At 35.2% G+C, this 22844-nt stretch overlaps 1 protein-coding gene and 2 long non-coding RNA genes across 3 annotated transcripts; all 3 read left to right on the top strand.

Annotated features, from left to right (window-relative positions):
* Positions 1 to 7686: 7686 nt before the first annotated feature.
* On the top strand, positions 7687 to 10083 carry LOC137730728 (uncharacterized). The gene is made up of 4 exons (XR_011068208.1): positions 7687 to 7892; positions 8156 to 8202; positions 8754 to 8813; positions 9816 to 10083. It is a non-coding gene; the product is annotated as an uncharacterized lncRNA (long non-coding RNA).
* Positions 10084 to 11043: 960 nt separating this feature from the next.
* LOC137732218 (uncharacterized) lies at positions 11044 to 11963 on the top strand. Its single transcript, XR_011068318.1, has 3 exons — positions 11044 to 11120; positions 11206 to 11286; positions 11391 to 11963. It is a non-coding gene; the product is annotated as an uncharacterized lncRNA (long non-coding RNA).
* A 7751-nt stretch (positions 11964 to 19714) lies between these two features.
* LOC137736169 (F-box/kelch-repeat protein At1g55270-like) lies at positions 19715 to 22659 on the top strand. The gene is made up of 2 exons (XM_068475497.1): positions 19715 to 20387; positions 21310 to 22659. The coding sequence occupies exons 1-2, from the start codon at positions 20361 to 20363 to the stop codon at positions 22567 to 22569; spliced, it is 1287 nt and encodes a 428-aa protein (XP_068331598.1). The 5' UTR covers positions 19715 to 20360; the 3' UTR covers positions 22570 to 22659.
* The last annotated feature ends 185 nt before the right edge of the window (positions 22660 to 22844 follow it).

Raw genomic sequence — 22844 nt, 5'->3', positions numbered from 1 at the left:
GTGGTTTCACGAACATGTAAGTTGTATGTGTTTTGAATTGAGCATATTTTCTAAATTGTTCATGCACGTCTTTAAATTTGGTTACACTAATAGGTTAACTTTTTGTATATGTTATATTAGATGAACAAATTGAAGGAATTGAATTCACCCTCTTATGATGAAGAATTATATAATTTGGCGAGAGGACCGCTTCACATTGAATTGTTCTCAGGTTGTCATGTCAATGGGATCAAGTTCTTAGGGGCAACACGTGATGACAAGTTGTCTACTCAAAATAGTGGTGTCCACGTCCCGGGTGCTGGCGATAGTGAAGACATTGATTTTTATGGCAAACTAACTAATGTAGTACAATTGCTTTACAAAGGCAGGTGTCAAGTGATACTGTTTAAGTGTGTTTGGTTTGATACAAACCCACATAACTGAACGAGTGTTAAGCGAGATCATGGTTTACTATCAGTAAACACTACCAGATGTTGGTACGATGAAGACCCATACATTTTAGCAACTATGGCGAAACAAATATTCTATCTAGACGACCCTAAAGCCGGCAATGGTTGGAAAGTTGTTCAGAAGATTGATCGAAGAAGGCTATATGATATTCCGGAACTAGATCATAATGACAACGACGACAATGTTGCTGACCAACAGTTTTCATCTTTGATAGAATTTGGTGAAGAAACACTCCGGGATACTAATGTTGTCCAAGAACCATTTGTTGTAGTTGGAATTCCCGAATTTGAAATATCAATTGACCTTGGTGATCTGCCACGATACAATGCACTGGAAGAGGCAAACGAAGATGAGGACGAATGGAAATCCGAAAATGATAGTAGTGAGGATAACGAGAGTTATTATTGTAGTTCGGATGACGATTAATATCTAATTGTAAAGGAAAAACCAGGAGGTTAAGGAGAGGCAAAGTCAAACTAAAAAAGGCACAGGAAGAATCTGCTCCCCTCAAATTCTTCTTCTTTATATAGAAATTATATGCTTTGTAGTTTTCTTAGCTGTGATGGTTCACATTAAGTAATTGGTTCATTGGTTTCTTCTGTTTGCAGATAAAGTTTTCGCTTCTACTTCCTTAACAGAAGCAGTATACGAGCAAGGAGTGAAAGATGTCACCTTGTCTTCTTCGATTTTCTGTTTGATACAGAGATTGTAAGAAACATATATTTATGAGTTATGCTTATAGATAAAGTCGGAGGTCCATATTTGAAAAGTTTCATTCGGCAATTTCCTGGGTCTTCAGAAGGTAACTTGTCTTTTGTATCCTACCCACCTCACATACTGTTGGAAATGTGCCCTAAAACCAATCATATGATGATACTTTATGGACATTTCACATGTTAAACTAATCTAGTTTAATATTAAGGGCAAACATTATTGTTTGAGCCGTCTCATATAAATGTTATATGCTTAAACGACAAGTCCAAGGAATATGTGATTGGAAGAATGCGATCTAAAGAAGTTAGATTTATGAGACCATTCTTTCGTTGACACATCCTAAACGTTCCTGATCATAGGATTGTCAATTGAGCATTGACAGTCCGTTAAGATCAGTACGTGCTATGTCTTCTCTCAGGGAGAGTGACTAGTCTCGAGTCATTGGTGTGTGTGACATCAAGACAAGTACGTAGGTGCTCAATAGAGAATGAGTTCACTGAACACGATCAACGAAGAGTTCTCATATTCATGTCACATGAGAACTCATGGTTGGGATAATGCAAATTAGTCTTTTGACCTGAGGCATCACAGTTGTCTTGTGGTTAGGTCCTTAATCTTTGATTATGTCAAAGTCACTCCATCAGGAGGGTGTCCACGACATCGTTGGGGTTAAACCACTTAGCCATGGAGGCAAGTGAATGCGCAACAAGGGATCTCTAACCTTCAAACTGTTTGAGGGAGAATACTCTATGATATGATTAAGAATCTTTGGCCAAAGTATGAATGAGATTTAGGAATGTGTTCCAAATCACATTCAAGGTAATCATATAAGCACAAAACTCACATTGGATAGTAGACATGAATAAACTATCAAACCAAACAATGTGGTCAAGAGTATTGTATTAGAGAAAGACCGTATTGCATTTGTAATCCTAAAACTGAATAGGTTCTCCACCTCTTCTGATTAGCTTGGGTAACCATGACATGCTACTAGGCGTCAACCATGGTTTGTGGAAGCCCTAAAAGTGTATTATCACTAACGGGAGAATTGAAAGTAAGTTTCAATTCACAATCGATTTGAAAGAGTTTGAATCGCCCACTGCCTCGCTAAAAGGAACCTAATGGATCGTACACCGTGTAAGGTAGAGATTGAAGATTCAACGAAGATGAGTAAGAATAATTAAATGGTTTAATTATTTATGGCAAGGATTAATTAATATGTTAATTAATCAAATGAATAAGTTCGTTAAAGACCTCGGGATAGTTTTGGACCTTAAGGCCCAATGGGCTTCGAACGTCAAGTCCATTGACTTAAGTTGCATGACCACTTAATGAATAATGATTCACAAAGGCCCAAATAGCCCAATAAATCCCCTTAGGCCGGCCATTTAGAGGAGGGTAGTGAACTTGGCTTAATTGCAAGTTTGCCACTCCATTGTGAGATTGTATAAAGACATCTTTATAGCCATTTCATCCAAAGGGGTTTTCTTAGGAGTAAAGATGAGAACACAAACCTCCCTTTGCTCTCAAAGAGGCCGGCCACCTTGGAGGGATCATCTAGCAATCAAACTCCTCCAAGGTCACTCATTTCTTCTACAATATGCCTTGGTGTGGAGACTTAGAGGTTCTCAATTTTGGGAACTTGGAGAAACCTTTTCATCCATCCAAATCCATGAATCTAAGATGCAAGGAATGAAGGCCCTCTCTTTGGGTGATTAGCCTTTGCTTATGCAAAGAGGAATCTACAAAGGTATTGATTTCTCAACTCACTTTGTTTTGAGTTGAGTCTTGGTTCACCTATCTACTAGGCTTTGAAGTTCATGGGTTAAGTTTTGTTTTTGAGTGCATATAAACATGATTCCGCCTTTTAATTGTTAATTGCATGTTGTTGATGTTGCTCAAATGAACTTGTTTTTCACAAATCTTCCTTCACATACATGTTGTTTAGGAAGAAAATTTATATAGTTAGGCAGATTATATTGATTTTTTTCACAGAAAGGTTTTGCAGAATGAGGACTTTTATTTAAAGGCTATCTTTAAGATTGCGAATCTTCAATTCGTTCCTAATTGATTCTGTGGAGCATTAATTTTTTTTGCTAATTTGCTAACTATTGTTTACTAGGCATGACTAGAAATGGGCTGATGTGTCATCCCAATTTAATATGATAATTTTTCTAATTTCCTACTTCCTTAACGGAAGCAGGATACGAGGAATGAGTGAAAAATGACGCCTTGTCTTCTTTGATGGGCATCAATGGTTGTGGCTTATCCTTAGACTCATGTCCCTTCTTTTTCGATCCTCATCTCGCTTTTCAACAATTGATTTATTTTCTTTGGCACTGCAACAACTATTACTCCAGGTATGAAGGAGTGATTAGAGTATCTTTTTGCTTGGAATTTTTATTTTTTTGCTATTTCATTCCGCATCTCTAACATTTGGAATTTTAGGTACAATGTAGCAATCAAGTGTGCAACTATTACTCCAGGTATACACTACTGAACAATTATACATGCATTTGTTTTCTAACTCTAGATCCTGTATTAATATTTTCAATCATCACCGAGAGATTGACAAAATTCATGATATTGTTGTTATAATTGACAGATGAAGCTCGTATGGAGTTTAACTTGAAGAGTATGTGGAGGAGTCCCAATGGGACTATTAGGAATATTTTGAATGGTTAGTGAACTGTCAACTATACATTTTCAGCTTTTGAACAATATTCTTTTCAAATTACAATGATTGCTTTTTCTACAGGTACTATTTTCAGAGAACCAATTATTTGCAAAAACATCCCTCGCCTTATCCCAGGTATTATAATGTAATATGGTGATTCTATAGTTTCGTCGGATTAGAACAATGCTTATTGTTTCTGTTTTCTGGCTGGACAAGGACAAACGAGCAGTGGGAAGACATACACAATGAGAGGGATAACAGAGAAAGCTGTCATTGATATCTACAATCATATAATCAATGTAAGTTTAATCATCACAAACTAATAACAATTATGAAAGTTATAGTGAAGATTGTTGCTTTGACAGAGATTGCAAGTATAACATGGTGTTGTGTTGGATTAAGGATAACCTGAATACAAGACAACTATATAATATGATTCAAAATAATGAAATGTTGCACTCAACTGCCACCACATAAATTCAAATCTAAACTTCTGTTGTAAAATAAAGGGCTAATGTAAATGGACACAGACAGAGGAAACCTATAATGTAGAATTGGCTCTTCTTCTCTGAAATGTATATTGTTTGAGAACTATTATCAATTAACTTATTTTTGTAATTCAACCTATCTATAAACATCTTTGCGTTTTTGTAATTGTATTTATGAAATTAAAACAATTTTGGACATCTTTGGTTTAAATTTTTATAAATGATCTGTGTTGGCAGTTTAGTTCAGTCTTTTGTTATTTTTAATTGTATTATAAAGTTGAAATATGTGCTGGTTATAGATTTTGTGTTCTGCTATATAGAGGTTAAAAAATGGGATAATTTTCATGAATAAAATTTCTGCATTGTAGGTTTTCCCTTTGTTTCTATCAATTTACATTTACTTTCTGTTTTACAAAACAATTTTATACTTTGTTTGATAACGTTGGTTTTCATGGCTTGCAGTTAAGGATTGGTACATAGGAAAGCAGCCAAAGAATCCTGTTGTACAATCATTGGTGGTGCAATTTTTTGCTCTTTTATTAAATTGTCCATTCCTGCCAAATTTAAAACGGTGAGAGTGCAACAATTTTATTAAAATTTTTTTTTTCCTTATTTCACACTCCCAATCTCACAATATAATCTTTTTCTCACTCAGTGTGTGTGATTTTGTTGTTTTTTTGTTTTCTTTGTAGAATTTATGTGTGTTACTCTCACTCTTATTTTCACTCTTGCTCACAATCTCACAATATAATATTTCTCTTGGTCTTACTCTTACTCCGACTGTGACTCACAATTTCATACTTGCTCATTACTTTTTTGGGGGTATTAAGTTACTATCAATTTTTGTCAATGTTTATTCATATTAATTGTTCCGTGGCAGAATTGGAGAGTGTGTTCTTTGCAATCTTAAGCCAGAAAACATGTGGAGTATTAAGTCATACACAACGAGAATGTGAGGGACCTGGTAATGTAGAAAGGTACTGTGGTTGAGAAGCTGGTGGAGGAAACTGCAAGCAATGATCAACATTTGGGACATTTAATCAGCAATGTTGTGCTGCTGCATTTGAAACTGCAAGCAATGATCAGCATTTGAGACTCGGATTGTTTGTTTCCTTAAATGTTGTGTTGCACAAAAACAAACCTTGCAAATTGCAATGTATATTTTTTTCCTTAATTTAAAAGTTTGAAGTCTATACTCCCTCTCTCTATAAATATATTAGAGAAACCAAAAGCGGAGCTGAAAAAGCAGAGAGTCACAAAACAAAGATAAATTTTGATTCCCGTTTCAATCAACAACCACAAGTTCCTTTTTGGATTTTGGAAGAATTGAAAAGAAAATCAAAGGGGTTAGGTTTGGATTTTGGATGTTATTTGGTTTTTTAAAATACAACTTTGCGCGATGTACCAGCTAATGCGTCACGCAAAGGCTGTTTGCGCGACGTCCAATGAATGCGTCACGCAAATATTGTTTTGCGCGACGTAAAAGTCAATACGTCACGCAAAGAACTTTTGCGCGACGTACCAGTGAATGCGTCACGCAAAGTGTTTTTGTTACTTTCGTCACGCAAGATTTTGTGCTATCAACTAGCATAAATATTTTAAATTGACGATCGAATTAGTTCATTGTATTCATATAGGATCAAGGAGTGTAGCTGTAAAAAATCACCAAAATCGGAGTTAAAACTACCGTTGAATCATGATTTTTCGTTTATAACCGTCCAAATATTTTGTCCCGTTACTTGATCTCCGAACGTTTGTTTTTTGTGATTTTTTATGTATACGATATCGACGCATATACAAACAAGTTTGACGGTTCGATCGTTCAAATTAGTTTCCAACAATCCATATCTCATCAAAACAATAGATTCACTAACACTTTTGGAATTTATTTATACTTTCATTAAGTATAACATAAGATTTTGTGGTATCCACTAGCGTAAATATTTTAAATTGACGATCGAATTAGTTCATTGTATTCATATAGGATCAAGGAGTGTAGCTGTAAAAAATCACCAAAATTGGAATTAAAATTACCGTTGAATCATGATTTTTCATTTTTAACCGTCCAAATGGTTTTTCCCGTTACTTGATCACCGAACATTTATTTTTTGTGATTTTTTACGTATACGATCTTGACGCATATACAAACAAGTTTGACGGTTCGATCATTCAAATTAGTTTCCTACAATCCCTATCCCATCAAAACGATGGATTCACTAACACTTTTGGAATTTATTTATACTTTCATTAAGTATAACATAAGATTTTGTGGTATCCACTAGCGTAAATATTTTAAATTGACGATCAAATTAGTTCATTGTATTCATATAGGATCAAGGAGTGTAGCTGTAAAAAATCACCAAAATCGGAGTTAAACTACCGTTGAATCATGATTTTTCGTTTTTAACCGTCCAAATGTTTTGTCCCGTTACTTGATCCCCGAACATTTATTTTTTGTGATTTTTTACGTATACGATCTTGACGCATATACAAACAAGTTTGACGGTTTGATCATTCAAATTAGTTTCCTACAATCCGTATCCCATCAAAACGATAGATTCACTAACACTTTTGGAATTTATTTATACTTTCATTAAGTATAACATAAGATTTTGTGGTATCCACTAGCGTAAATATTTTAAATTGACGATCGAATTAGTTCATTGTATTCATATAGGATCAAGGAGTGTAGCTGTAAAAAATCACCAAAATTGGAGTTATAACTACCGTTGAATCATGATTTTTCGTTTATAACCGTCCAAATGTTTTGTCCCGTTACTTGATCTCCGAACGTTTATTTTTTGTAACTTTTTACGTATACAATCTCGACGCATATACAAACAAGTTTGACGGTTCGATTGTTCAAATTAGTTTCGTACAATCCATATCCCATCAAGTTCAACGGTATATATATTTATTAAGTATATTTAAATTTATTTATTTTGTATGTATAACACTTAAGAAATTGAACGATATATATATTTATTAAGTAGCTTTAAATTTATTATTGTAGTTCGGGTCGAGTTTTTGTTAGAAAAATATATTATTGTGGATTTTATGTAAAAAAAATTTGATTTTGAAAGGAATAAAGTCATTTTATCAGTATTTAAAATAATTTTAAAAAAAAAAAAAAAAAAAACCTTGCATGACACCTTAATGTAGTCGTCACGCAAAAACAATTAGCGTGACGTCAACTTGAATACCTACGTCACGCAATTTGTTACAATTTTGACGTGCAATTGTAAAAATAAGGCGGTTTTTTTGAAATTTCCAAGTTTGGACATGCGCCCTTTCTTATACCCAAACTCCCGTAGCCTTCCTCATCATCTCACCCTTTCTTATACCTGGACTCCCGTAGCCTTTTTTTTTTGAAATCTACATCACTGGGTCTTTATCCCTTCCTCATCATCTCGCCCTCTTTCTCCGTCTCTGTACCGTAGCCTTCCTCATCATCTTTTATATTTTGAACTCAGACCTCTGTTTTGAATCCAGATCTTTCTCCCTCTCGTTCTAAACGACGGGCATCCACCACCCCTTCGTCATGCTTGTCTCTCTCATTGAAGGTAAGTCTAATTACAAATTATGAAATTGTGAAATTAAGGATTTTGATTGTGAATTGAGATGAATTTTAGAATTTAGGGTTTTAATTTGGGATAAATTACTAAGGCATGTGATGGATTTTAGGGTTTAAAAATTTTTGAATGGGATTTAGGGTTTTAATTTTGAAATGGGGATTGAATCAGGGTTTTTATTTGGGATAAATTATTACGAAATGGGCTGAATTTTAGGGTTTAAGAATTTCATTTTTGTTGTTTCTTGTTTGCAGTTTGAAGATATTTTGGTATACATTTTCAATTCCTAGCCAACCAGCAGGTATTGACCCAGATTTTCAATTCCCTCATCTGCGTTAAGCAATACGCTGCCTGTAGTCCCTCTTACATCTGAATTCTTTTTGTGTTTTCATATGCTTAAGTTTGAGTTTTTATACGCTTGTTGTCGTTTGGGTTTTTGTTGTTGCTACTGTTCTTGTTCTTGTGTTTCTTACTAGAGTGTTTATTGGGCATGCCTCAGCCAATGCATATTCATCATTGGATTATCTTCTTAGTGGTAAATACTTGAATTCTGGCAACAGTGGCAAAAAAGAAGTTATCTTACTTTCATTGCTTATGTGTCAATTTTAAACCTGTTAGCTGGTAACTATTTTATTTTAATCTCAGTCAACATATTACTATTAATGCACTGTTATCCATATCTTTGAAATGGTTGCGCATATCCAAATTGGGATCCACCATTTAATTTTGATAAGTTGATTGAAATCAGTACGCACAAAATCATCAACACCGGCTAGCTTCTTACTGGAATCTTTGTGATATATGTACCCTTGTGCTCATACAATTATTCATTATTATAAGCTATGCGTATAGATAAAGTCGGAGGTCCAGATTTGAAAAGTTTCATTCGGCAATTTCCTGGGTCTTCAGAAGGTAACTTGTCTTTTGTATCCTACCCACCTCACATACATGTTGTTTAGGAAGAAAATTTATATGGTTAGGCAGATTATGGGTTAGTTCATAGATCTTTGGGCTTCGATTACCAAGGAATAGAAACTTTACAAATAAAACCCGAGGATTGGCATTCGATTGCTGTCATTTTATATGTATATGGTTACAATTATCTACGTTCCCAATGTGCTTATGATGTAGCACCAGGCGGATTGTTAGCTAGTGTCTATCATCTTACAAGAATAGAGTATGGTATAGATTAACCGGAAGAGGTATGCATAAAAGTATTTGCCTCAAGGAGGAATCCTAGAATTCCATACTATAATGATTTTTTTCACATAAAGGTTTTGCAAAATGAAGACTTTTATTTAAAGGCTATCTTAAAGATTGCGGATTCTTCGTTCCTAATTGATTCTGTGGAACATTAAATTTTTTTGCTAATTTGCTAACTATTGTTTACTGGGCAAGATTAGAAATGGGCTGTTGTGTCATCCCAATTTAATATGATAATCTTGATAGTGAACATGTAATTCTTTATTTTGTTTTCCCCAGGCTCCTGATCCCTGAAATTACTTTCGGAGAGGATTAATCTTTTTTATTTTCACATTTCATAATATCAGATAATCTTTACAATGTATGCTTACTAGTGCGTTTACTAGTGTTCACCATGTTATAGTTGATACTGATATAATGAAGTTTTCGTACCATTGATTGATTACAATGTCTGCTTACTAGAGTGTTTACTAGGCATCCTGATTTAGATAATCTTTACAATTTATCACATATTCCTAGTGTTGGATTACCCATTCTTTTTTGTTTCACTTGATGCAATTTGTTTTGTTGGTTATGAAAATGGATAGGTAGTTCCTCTTGTTTTCAAATTAAGAATGTTCCTACCTACTTATATTACTTTGGCTGCTAATTGATTAGTTTCAAATGCAAGAAAGGATTAGTTTCTAATGTTATATTTTTACGGTTCAAAAGTGTATAGATGTCGCAGTTGATCACTCGTTGTCGGAGTGTAACCAATGCGCCTCCCGCATTATCAACATCTACTACTCCAAGCGTGAGTGCTCCATTGATTGGGGAGCCTACACCTCTTACTGAGGCTACTCTTACGTCGTCTCAGGTGCCCGTATCATCGACATCATCAGTGTCAGTTCACCCGCTCAGTGCACAGCGGCCTCATCGACGTCGCCGCGAGCCGGAGCCTTCTGATCACGCTTCCTCGTCCTCTATAGTCCAGGGTGAGGCCTCCTAGCTAGGTAGTTTTTTCTAATTCTCACTACATTGTATTTTTTTTCATTTTAGAACTATTATTTTTATGATTGTGAAAATTTGCTAGATTGTGAAAATGTGTTACGGGTTGTGAATTACTGTTATTTGACTTTTTAAGGTTTTGGGAAATGATGTACTATTAGGGGAGGATTTGCAGAATTTTCTGTACAAATTTAAGCTTAGGGTTTTCATCATTTAAGTTTTTTTGGGCAGCTAAAAAAAACACCAGGGGGCCTAATCGAATGCTGAAGGCGGCACAGAACATACGTCTCACCGCCTCCTTGATCAAGATTGCGTATGACTCGCGACATCATGGAGCGGCTACCTCACAGCAACATAACATCGTCGCTACTAGCTGTGGTTATGTTATTAAGCATTGTTGTCCTATGCATTGGGAGTCTTGGGCAGATATTCCCGAGGAGACGAAAAAACTGGTGCGAGACAAGTTGTCGGTTAGTATATTAATTTTTAGCCTTTTATCATTTTTTAATTATGTTTACAAATATTATAAACCAAAGTATATTATCTTAATATTATTAAATTTTTTTACTATTATTTTGTTGTTTTTAATATTTGTAGGTCAATTTTCATCTTAAGGACATATCCCCCGAGGTCTTCGCCTACTTAGAGGAGATCTTCGCAAATCGGTACAGAAATTGGAAGAGCGATCTTCATGTGCATTTTAAGAAATAGGGTGATCCGGAGACTGCTCGCCTACATGGTTGCCCATCCGAGTTGGTGGACCGGCAGGATGATTGGGACTGGCTTTGCAAGCATTTTATGGACCCAAAATTTGTTGTATGTACATAATATTTTAATAATAATTCATTACTATTTTACTTATTTTTTTAAGCTTTTTTAAATAATTTCTTTCAAATAGTCGCACTAACATGTACAGTGTGTGTTTAACATAAGAGATCTGTTGTTGGCAAGATAGCTCGGGAGTAAAAGACACTTCTCCACCATTCCGGTTCGAAGCCTTTTTCATATAGGCTTGATGAACGACGTCAGGTAAAAGTATATTAATTTTGAAATTTCATACAATTTTTTTTTTATTATTGATTAATAAAATTTTCTTAATGTTTTTTTTCTTCAGGAGGGTTCCAAGTTCTCGAATATCGACTTGTTCAAGGATGTTTACGTTTGACCCGATGATGAGAACACTGAGCAACTTCATGTAAGTATATGTAATTGTTAATTTTCTTATATTTATGAATCGTTCAAATATTATTTATATTTTGTTATTAAACATTATAAGTTTTTTCTTCTTTATTATTGTAGGCTGCTATGGTGGAAAAGGGAAATGCTATTCTTCAAGAAGCAACATCACAACTTCCCCCGGAGACCCCAATCGAGGACGTCACTATACCTGAGGATGTAGGTTTTCAGATCCTGACTGAGGTCCTGGATCAGAAGTTCGGTCGTCGTCATGGCAAGGTTGTTCGATGTATGGGGAAGGCGGGAGTTCGTGAGATAGGTACCTCCTCTTCCAGATTGACCATAGGAGAGGTATTTGCCCTTAAGGAGGAAGTGACAACCTTGAAAGGTAAGCTTGCGGCCCAAGACGAGCAAATAAGGGCCCGGGACGAGGAGATGAGGGCCCGAGACGAGGCCCGAGATGAGCAGATGAGGTCCCAGGACGAGCTAATAAGGGCCCAGGGTGAGCAGATGAGGACCCAAGGCACGCAGATGGGTATGATTCTACAGGCCTTAGCGATGTCCGGTCTTCAAATCCTTATGCCAGCACTTGATCTTGCTCCACCTTCGACCTCCCAGCCATTTTGCCCACTCGATACCCAGTAGCCTGATGTGTCAAACTTAGAAGATTACTTGTAGTTTTTTCTTTTGTTTGGACATCTTGTACGTACATTTTCATATATTTTAAAATTAAATACTTTTTTCTTTGTTTATTAATTATTGTTTAGAATTTAATTACAATATTTATTAAAAATTAAATAAAAATATTTTTGTCAAAAAAAATGAAAAAAAAATAATAATGGTTTGCGTGACGAAGAACCATACGACGTCGCGCAAACCCACTTACCCACTTTGCGTGACGTAGGTACATACGTCGCACAAAGCGGGTTTGCGTGACCTAAGACATGCGTGGCGCAAAGTGGGTTTGCGTGACGTAGGGACCTACGTCGCGCAAACCCACTTAGCCACTTTGCGTGACGTAGGTACATACGTCGCGCAAAGCGGGTTTGCGTGACCTAAGACATGCGTGGCGCAAAGTGGGTTTGAGTGACGTAGGTCCCTACATCACGCAAAGTGGGTTTGCGTGACCTAAGACATGCGTCGCGCAAAACTAGTTTGCGTGACGCACATACCTACGTCACGCAAACTAGTTTGCGTGACGTAGGACATTTCTTCGTCCCGCAAACCCTGCTTTCACAGCCTTGGCGCAACGATTGGCGCGCGACGAAGGTTCGTCGGGCAAATATTTGCGTGACATTTTCTTGATTTTGCGCGACGAAGGACCTACGTCGCGCAAAGTATTTTTTGTACTAGTGCGGTGTTATGCTTTGCAATTCTTAAATTAAGTTATGTACTATTATCTTTAATTTGTAACCTTGTTTCTTGGTGGCACTAAACCAAGGCCCAACCTATGGTATGCAACGTTATCAAGTTAGGGTTGTCGAAGCAAAATCAAAGGCGGTTCATAGTTCCTGCAAAGGTTGGTTGGTTATGGTCAATGGAAAAAACCTCTCTAGTATTTTTACTAAACCCTATTTCCGGAGCCAAACACAAACTTCCTTCCTTTCAAAATATCCCACCGTTCGAAAAATTTTGAGGTCGAAAAACCGGTGACTTTATAAAAGAGTTGTACTTTCCAGTTCAAATATTGCAGAATGTACGGTGGCAGCGATTTTTCTTCTGTGAAAATCGATGGGTGCAGGCCGGGGAAAAAAGTTTGGAGCATCTCTTGGGTGTTGGATGATAAAAAAAGTCCCGTTATGCCTCTTGTTTTCGTCATGTAGAATGTTATAAGCCTAAAAACAAGGAGATTACGAGTGGAAGGGTTATAACTCGAACGTTACGGTTTGGAGATGGTGAGGAGTTGGAATTGGAGTTGGTTCATGACACACAAGAAGGATCAAGGAAAAATTATTCCCTTCCACTGGCCCTGATAGTTTTAATGGTTCTAGGCATTACGTGTGCTGTGTAAATGATTTCAAGTTATACGACCAACACTGAAATCTTGTTGATCCATCAGTTTATAGATCACATAAAGAACGTAGAGGTCCCCAAACAAGGACTAATATTTTTTTTTTTGTTTACAAGATCGATCCCGAGGATGACAGAAGCTTTCTCAAGGTACATAGATTGGGGAACCAAATATTAATTTTCTAGAGTTAGGACTTGGTTCCTATATTAAGGACGCAGTAAAACCAACATTATGGTTAGGACTTAGATGGTAGGAAAGGAATTTCAAGAGAATACTACTCTCATACTCCACCTAAGCTCATGTGGGGACTGATGTCTTCATATTTTCATATTTTCATATATTTCTATCATTTATTATTTTGAATTTTGTATATTTGAATGGATTAGATGCACTGAATTATATTGTTTTGATATTTAGGCATACGATAGTGGAGCTACATAAAAAAGAAGAATATAAAACGAAGACTTGGGTGCCTATAATAATGTTTTACGTGCATATTTACTAGAAGCAGTAATGGATGGGCGCGAAATAGAGTTTGATCCCATGATGAACTAGTGCTTATGCGGCAGCAGTGCAATGATTCCTCCATGGACCAGTTTTTGGCAATACAAAAAGGCTTTAAGGGAATTCATTATTAGTCTATTATTTTATTTTTCCTTCTTAATTAAGGATTTATATACCACATAAGGTGACCGTTATTAGTTGAACTCTTTTTTAATAATTTAAAAAATGAGTTTAACCATCAATTATCACATCATATATTTTATAAAAATGATTTAAAATTTTAATATCTCTAGCATTTATGAGATTAATCCGTCACCAAAACAAAATATCATCATATTTCACAGGGGGTTTGAGGCAAAAGGCAAAGTTGGAAGACCTAGATTAGAGTTGTTTTTAAAAAAAAAATTTTTTTATCCATATTGAGTATCTTTTGCTATTTGTAATGCACTTGATTTTTATTTAGATGCTTGATCATCATCTAGGTTTAAATTAAGTTGATTTTTTTTTTTTAAAACACCATATTATCTACACTAAAAGGGAAGGGTGTGTGTTTACCTTCTTGCAATCGATACCATGAATTCTTATTTGGAGATGTCATGCATTTAGGGTTTATATGATTTTCCAACTATTTCCATAACGCTTGTAAGGATAATTTTGATACAACCAGATGCCATGACCATTAAATAAACTTGGAGAAAATTGATTATCAATATATTGGGTAATTACTTGTTCATAACATATTAAGGGGATTAAGTAGAATTAGTTACGGTGAATTCGTATGCCCTAGGTCTGGTTTTGTTTTTAAATTATTATTTCAATGTGTTTATTTTCAAGCTTAATTTAAATTTTCAGTTTAATTAATTCAAATCTTCTCACTTTTATGTTAAAGCTTATCAACTATGATTGTTTCAATTTGCTTAGTAAAACTTTTAGAATCAATTCGATATGTGTGACTATGTGGGACAATATTTATACTTATTTGTTATACCATCATCTGATTTATATACTTACAAACCCTAAAATTCGAGAATTATTAAAGTTAATTTTAATTAATCTAATTTTCGCAACAGAAACTGAGTTGGTTCAAATCCCATTAAGTCATTAACCCCACAAAGAATGAAAGAAGTCAAGTCACCGAACCTTGTCCCCCATGTTGGGAAAGACATGTTTCAACGTCCATCCCCCTCTAAAAGGAAAAGTAATCTCTCACTCTGACTCTGATCATTCTCTACTTAGTGCTCGGAATAATTAACTGGTTTGAGTTTGCATCATATGATGAATAAACACCACACTCAAATTCCAACACAAAGCTTTTCCTCATGGCCATGTTAATTAAGTGACTGGGATTGGATTAGTGCAGTAGTTTACGTGGGATTGGAAAGGATAACATTATTCTAGTGTGATGTTTGGTGCTACACAAGAATGAGGAATTGGATTAATGAAAAATGCACTGGTGTTCCAAATTCTTGAGTTCGGATTCTCTTGGGTTTGAGGTCTCGGGTCTGAGGTCATGCGATTGGAGTAGTTGGATTAAACGCTTGTTAAGTTCTTGTTGTAAAGTATAAAAAATCAATTGAAAACTCTTATTCTTTCTAAGTTTCCCCATCAGAATATTTTGAGAGACTAACAAAAAAAAAAAAAAAAAAAAAAAGATTAGCTAAATATATACACACTTTTGCCATCTTCCTAAAACTTTAATAAACGGGTAATGCTAGAAAAATTTTATCAAACTAAATGATGTGTCATCAATAGGAATAAACACGTTTATTAACACTTAAGTCGTAATCTAATAACTAACTTCCATAATTTCATGTCATTTAGTTTACAACATTTCGTCTCCCTAACATTACCTTTAATAAACCAGTGAAAAAAGTATTGGTTAGTGGGAATTTTACTAATTGATTTCCTGTTTGGATGATTTGGATTATTCCCAATCATGGGTTTAATAAAGCAAAAAACAAAAAGAAGTAGGAGCTAATGATCTTGCTTTATTTTTATTCACTTGAATTATAATATCAAGTCAAAAATCAGCCAAATGATCTTTAGACCAACTCCAATGGTGGGCTAAAAGCCAAATTACCTCCCAAAATTTCCCCCCAAACTCACTCCAACCCAAGGGGAAATTTTGAGCTAAATGTTAAATGTTAAACCAATGCCAAATTCCCCCTGAAATTTAGCCCAGAAATCGGGGTGGACTCTATCCAATATTTATCGAAATTTAAATTTTTTTAGATTAAAATGTTCATAAAATTAATTTACGATAGTCTACATTTTTTTTTTAATTTAATTTAACAAAAAAAAAATAGCCTAAGTTCATTCTTTAATAATCCCTGACTAAAATTTTAGAGTAGAACGGTTGGAGTAGAAAAGCTGTTTTTGGGCTAAAAGCTAAATTTTTTGGGTTTGACTTTTGACCCAACCATTGGAGATGGTCTTAGGAGACAAATGGTTAGGAATTAGGACTAGCTGAGATTTTTTTTTTTTTTTTTTTTTTTTTTTTTTTTTTTTTTGGTAATTTCAAATTAGTCTCAATCTTATAAAATGTTCTAAATAATTACTTAACATTTTAAAAATAAGATATTTGGTATGTTACCGGGGACTTTAACAATATGTTTTTATGACATTAATAGTATTAAATGACAAGATGGACAAATACTAAAGTTGGTTTTCACTAATCGACGTCTTTGGAGTTCTAATTCTTCAAATGACCTATTTTAGCCAAGTTAAACCATAAATTTTCTTAGCTAAATGGCGTCAATTGAATCTATATAGATGACTTGAGAGTTAAAAACATGTTTAATATTTGTCCATGTCATCATTGAACTCTAGTGAACATAACAGATGTTAATTTTTCAAAACTTTGGGTAGTTATTTGGAATATTTTAAAATGTTATGACCAATTTGAAATCAGTTCTAAAGATTAGTAGTTATCCAAACTCAACCCTTATTTTATCACGTAGCAAATTTTTATTGGGTGAGTTATTCATTTTTAAACACATATGATTGAATGATGCTACTAAAACTATAAAATGAATAATTGCATGATAGACATCAAATGGATGTTATGCATAGATTTTCAAGTAAAAACAGTCTTCTTTTCTTTTTTCAAAGTGCGGTGTTAGGCACATAATTCCTTCTCGAAATGTTTGAAGATTGAAAAGTTGTGTGAATTGGAAATTATACCAACTATTTTGGTACCTTAACGTTCAATGTTGAGTATTCTACCACCATGACATGTTTTGCAATTTTTATGGGCTGATAATTTTAGCACTCCAAAATTCACTTTGAAAGCTTTCTTCTGTAAATATTTTGGCACTTCAAAAATCTCTTCTAGTTTTTTACATTCCTCTACTCTCCTGCGTGGGACATTCTTGTGTGTTACTAGAAGTAATACTTTAGTTGTAATTTAGAATCTCTTCTCGCATGTAAAAAGTGTATTTAGTTATTTCGAGAGTATCGATTTTTTATTATTTTATATGAATCTAATTAACCCTGTTATCATGGTTGAGTCATTGTTAACAAGTCTTATGTATACAAAGTAGTTTAGGATAATAAACCACCATTTTCACGGGTAAAAAGAACATAAGAAGTTATAGAAATGTGGTCACATTTGTAGGTCAACTAGATATCCCTTAAGTATATTTGATTTCAAAGATCCAATAAAATTCACACGGGCATTGATCCTATCACTTAATTTCACTAATACAATATATTAATTACCAACATTATCCGACAGTGTGATTGCCACGCCCAAAAGTTTATCCTTTGACCTCGCTATCATTTTTGTAATGCATAAATTATTAATATCACGTGACAATGTTACTATTATGCTTAAAAGTTTCTGTTTCTTTTCTCCACTACTTATAAAAGATTATTGAAAATATATAGAAACAATAAAATACGGCAGCACAAATTAATTAAGTTGGTAATCACAGATTCATAAACATCTGGACTAATTTGATCATCACCAACACCAAGCAATGACTAATATTAGGATTTGTTTGTAGTGACTAAAATACCCTTGGTGGAGTACGAGTCTCATGATAGTGTGGTGCGGTGGGTCAACGCAAACACGTAGCTTGGATTAATCTTGTGTCGTTGTTACCATTTCGGATTTTTGGTGGAACCGCGTTTTGTGATTTATGGAGAGATTTATTATGTTGGAAAGACGGTTTGATATATTAAGTGTCATAATATAAGTTATTAAGTAATTGCATAAAAAAATTTAGCCACTTGTAAGATAACACTTGGTGTACCAGACCGTATTCTCGATACATTGAAATTTTTTTTTCTAATTTGTGGAGAAATTTTTCCTTGTGACCTGAACATGAGTGGTACATCACGTGTTTTTTCACAAGTGGTGGGAAATTGTATTTTTTAATTTATTAACTTTTTAACACACATATTTCACCATTTGTATAATAACACGTGGTGTACCACTTCATATTCCGATTACACTCAAAAATCTTTTATGATTTGTGAGGCTGTGGTGGGCTCGTGGGGCACCTCTTATTTTATTTTTGAATCTTTGTCTATATCCTATTATTCTTCATCTAATAAATAACACTAGCTTATGACCAAAAATATAATAGAAAATAAATAACACTAGCTACATTTTGTTGAAGTTCGGTTTCTACTTTATAGGGTCTATTTGGATTGTTTTGTGTTGAAAATGTTCTTTGACAATTAAACGTGTTTATAGTTTTAATTGGCGAAAAATCAAAAGTATTTTTGTATCATATGTGTTATTTTTAAAGGTATACATATTCGATGCTTTTTCATATAACACTTTCAAGTATTTTTACTTAACATATATTTAATGAGAACACTTTTAATAAAGGCTTATGAGAAGAATACTCCGAGTAATGCTAAAGAGACTAAATTTATAGACAAAATTTAGTAAGCTATATAACATGAAAATTGATGATTTGACTATTACCTAAGCATTGATAAACATGCTTGTTTTTTATTGGTTACACATCATTTAGTTTTGTAAATTTTGTTTACAAACTTAATCTCCTTAACATTACTTGAGTACTTAATTGAGAAACAATCTCAATTGTTTGTAAGTGAACAATGAAAAACGGTAAGACACTAGTTTGGTATGAGTTTATATTATATGAGTTTCGTCTGCTTTAATTTTCTCTCTTAATTGTTACCTAGTTGTCACTTAGTACTACAGTTTAGTAGTATTTTTCATCACTTGTAAATGAGAGGTCTTAGGTTCAATTCTCGCCAAACACAAATTTGAACCATATTATTGCTAGCCTATTGTGAGGCTAAGTCCACTCTCTTTCCTTTAGGGTAGATAATATCATTTGTTAAAAAAAAAAAAAATTATTACCTAGTTATTTGTGTAGTTTTATAAATTTTGTTTGTTTCTTAAAATTTACTAGCATTTGCCTACACGCTTTGTATGTATGAACATATTTTTTTAGAAAATGAGAAGGAGAGAGGGAGAGAGAGAGAGAGAGAACATGGGAGAGTGGGAGGTTTTTTTTTTAATTTTTTAGTTTTTTATATTAGAGGTATTTTAACATCACATGTAGGTGAGACTTCAATAAAAAACAGTAAAATTTAGATATGTGAAATTACATTATTGCCCATTATTTTTTTTGTGTGATAGAAGATTAATTTATCTTTTCACCCTCTTTTGATTGACAAAGAAGATTTCATTAATTAGTAGAGATCAAATTTATATGTTAACAGTTGAGATTCGTGCTTTTTTTTTCTTTGAAGAAATTAAATTATATGGAATTGTGTATTATTATTAACAAAAAGTTTTAAATGTATAATTAAAAAAAAAAAAAATTGACCCTCAAATTTCCCAGTCTCTTTTCCACAAAGTCTCAAAGCAAAAGCTAACTTCCAATCTTTGGTTTGTTAATTATTACTTCAATTTCTTTCACAAAACAACCACCAAATCGTCATCACTCTCAATCAAAACCCTCTCTTTCTCTCTTTCTTTCTTTCTTTCTTTCTTTCCATAATCCTCCAATCCTTGGTTTGATAATGGTTTTGGTTTGCCCCTTCCTTTTCCTCTCTCTCTCTCTTTTTCAACACTTGTGCTTGGTGGGTTGTGCGGCTGAGGTGAAAAATGGGCCCTAAACTCCACTGAGACATTTTTGCGAGAGGGGTCTCAATCTATTCCTCCACTGCTCTATTTGCCTCCTACTCTTTGTGCTGCCTCGCATTTGGAGGTTTTGGGTTCTCTTCCTTTTCGTCTTTTTGTTGAAAATATGAGATCTTTGGAGGTTTTGGGTTGTGATTTTTGAAAATTTGGAGGCTTTTTCCAAGTGAGTTTTTTTATTTTTTATTGGTTTTGATGAGAGATGAAGTGAACAATGTTGGGTTTGTGTTGTTTTCCAATTGGGGTTCCTCTTCCTGTGATGTTTTCAGATTGTGATTCTTCTGCTGAAAGTTGAAGATTTGAATTTTGAGGTGGAGTTTTTGAAGTTGAAGTTTTGGTTAGGTTCAAAAGTAGGACATTATGATTGAGAGATTGGTAATTTGATTTCTGAGGTGTCGTTATTTTGCTACAAAAGCTGGTATTGGGAAGTTCCTCAAAGGAAGAAAAGATGGACAGAAGGATACAGCCTCCGTTGGTAAGTTTCTCTTGTCATTTATTCTACCATTTTTCATGTTTTGCTTCCTATACTGTGCCCTACTGATCTTTCGTTTTCTGACTCTTACATTTCGAATTGTCCGATTCTCCGGTTTTTCTTTTGATGTGTGTGTGTGTGTGTGTGTTATAAGTGTTGTAACTATGGAAAATAAAAACATTAAGAAGGTGAATGGATGGTGGATGAAGTTCAGCTGTGTCAGCTTTCATTGAATCCAGGGAGAATGCTGGTTGTATGGTTAATTGTTGATGAAAAGTTTATATTTTGTGAGCTTGGAAATTGTGTATCATAAAGTGCATGTTTTGTCCAATAACTTCAACGGAAATCGTATATCAGTTGGATTGGTTCCATTTCCAACCAATTTGGAATTTCTCTAGTAATGCAAACATCCTTCATGCCTGTTCTAAGGTGTAAGAGGCAACGAAAAACACTAAGGGAGGACAAACATGTGAACAACAAGGTTGCAACACAGACAATCTTCCTACTTGTTGGTACCTGTAGAAGAAAATTTTGGCTTCTCGCTAATTCAAAACCTATACTCCTGTCAACTCTGTTTTTATCCTTTTGGTTTCTGTTTCCAGGATTGTCTTGTTGCCGAGTGCTGATTTTAAGTTTGTCATAGCTCAAATATATAATTTACATTTGCATGAGTTTCATATGTGTTTAATTGGCTGCAAACCTGTTGTACCCCCGTTTGTGATATTGAAAGGAGTTCGTCATGCTAGTTGTTCATGAAAATTATTAGAAATGATGGAAGATTATCCATGCCACCTGCTCCCTCGTGGTAACGACTTACCACGAGATCTGGGAAACTGTGTTTGCATAATGCATTTGTGGAGTTGCCGTATTTCCAAAGTAAAATGGCCTGGTTGATTGTTTAAGTAATATACATTTCGCTTTGCAGGTTGATTCAACAGCTTGCTTATGTAGAGTAGATGCTGGCCTTAAAACTGTTGCTGGAGCTAAAAAGTATGTCCCTGGGGCAAAGCTCTGTCTTCAACCCGACATTAAATCATCCATTCATCCAACTAGGAGTAAGCCTTCGCGTGGTGAGAGTAGCCGCATTCAATCCCCTCTGCTTCCTGGACTCCCCGATGATCTTGCTGTTGCTTGCCTAGTTCGGGTCCCAAGAGTTGAGCATCGTAAGCTCCGCCTGGTTTGCAAAAGATGGTACCGTCTTTTGGCTGCTAACTTCTTTTACTCCCTCCGTAGGAACCTTGGCATTGCAGAAGAATGGATATATTTAATTAAGAGAGATCGAGAAGGGAAAGTCTCTTGGCATGCTTTTGATCCCGTATACCAGCTCTGGCAACCCCTCCCTCCTGTCCCTAAAGAATATTCTGCAGCCCTAGGGTTTGGTTGTGCTGTACTCGGTGGCTGTCACCTGTATTTATTTGGAGGAAAAGACCCGCTAAAGGGATCAATGAAGCGAGTCATTTTTTATGATGCCAGGACCAATAAATGGCACCGTGCCCCAGATATGCTTCGGCGGCGCCATTTCTTTGGCTCGTGCGTTATAAATAACTGCTTGTATGTTGCCGGTGGGGAGAATGAGGGAATGCATCGGTCCCTGAAATCAGCTGAAGTCTATGATCCCAACAAGAATAGATGGTCCTTCATTTCAGAGATGAGCACCGCAATGGCTCCCTACATTGGGGTTATTTACGAAGGCAAATGGTTCTTGAAGGGGTTAGGGTCTCATCGACAAGTTTTGAGCGAGGTCTACCAACCAGAAAACGACAGCTGGTACTCTGTGTATGACGGAATGGTTGCAGGCTGGAGGAATCCAAGTGTTGCTTTAAACGGGCATCTCTATGCTTCGGAATGCAAAGATGGCTGCAAACTTAGAGTTTATGACAAAGCGACGGATTCTTGGAGCAAGCATATTGACAGCAAGATGCATTTGGGTAATTCTAAGGCTTTGGAGGCAGCTTCCCTTGTTCCCCTCAATGGTAAACTTTGCATCATTCGGAATAACATGAGCATCTCGCTGGTTGATGTTTCGAAATCCAGCGATGTTGGCCAGGCAAGTGCTGAATATCTGTGGGAAACTATAGCAGGTAAAGGGCAGTTCAGGACCTTGGTCACGAATCTGTGGTCAAACCTCGCCGGCAGGAACCGCCTTAAAAGTCACATAGTTCACTGCCAGGTTCTTCAAGTTTAGAAACTGTAAATTTGTATCAAATTCAAAGGTTCACTCTTCTGGTTCGTATGTTTCTGAAAATTTCATGATTCGATGGACTGCATATGTAATGTTGAAGCCTAGAGGCTTCGCCCTGTCTGACGACAGGGATTCTAAAGTCCATCGGTATATATACTTGTGTACCATGTGCTAGGTGTTCGACAATGTTTGTTTTGGTGAACTTACTTACTCACATATACGATACACATGCTCGTTGCTATGTGCAACTGTTCCTTTTCTTTCATATCGCTGCGCTT

This window comes from Pyrus communis, chromosome 1 (assembly GCF_963583255.1).
Source record: "Pyrus communis chromosome 1, drPyrComm1.1, whole genome shotgun sequence".
Classification (NCBI taxonomy): Eukaryota; Viridiplantae; Streptophyta; class Magnoliopsida; order Rosales; family Rosaceae; genus Pyrus; species Pyrus communis.
The sequence above is the reverse complement of the archived record's forward strand: the minus strand, read 5'-3'. Positions and strand labels throughout refer to the sequence as shown.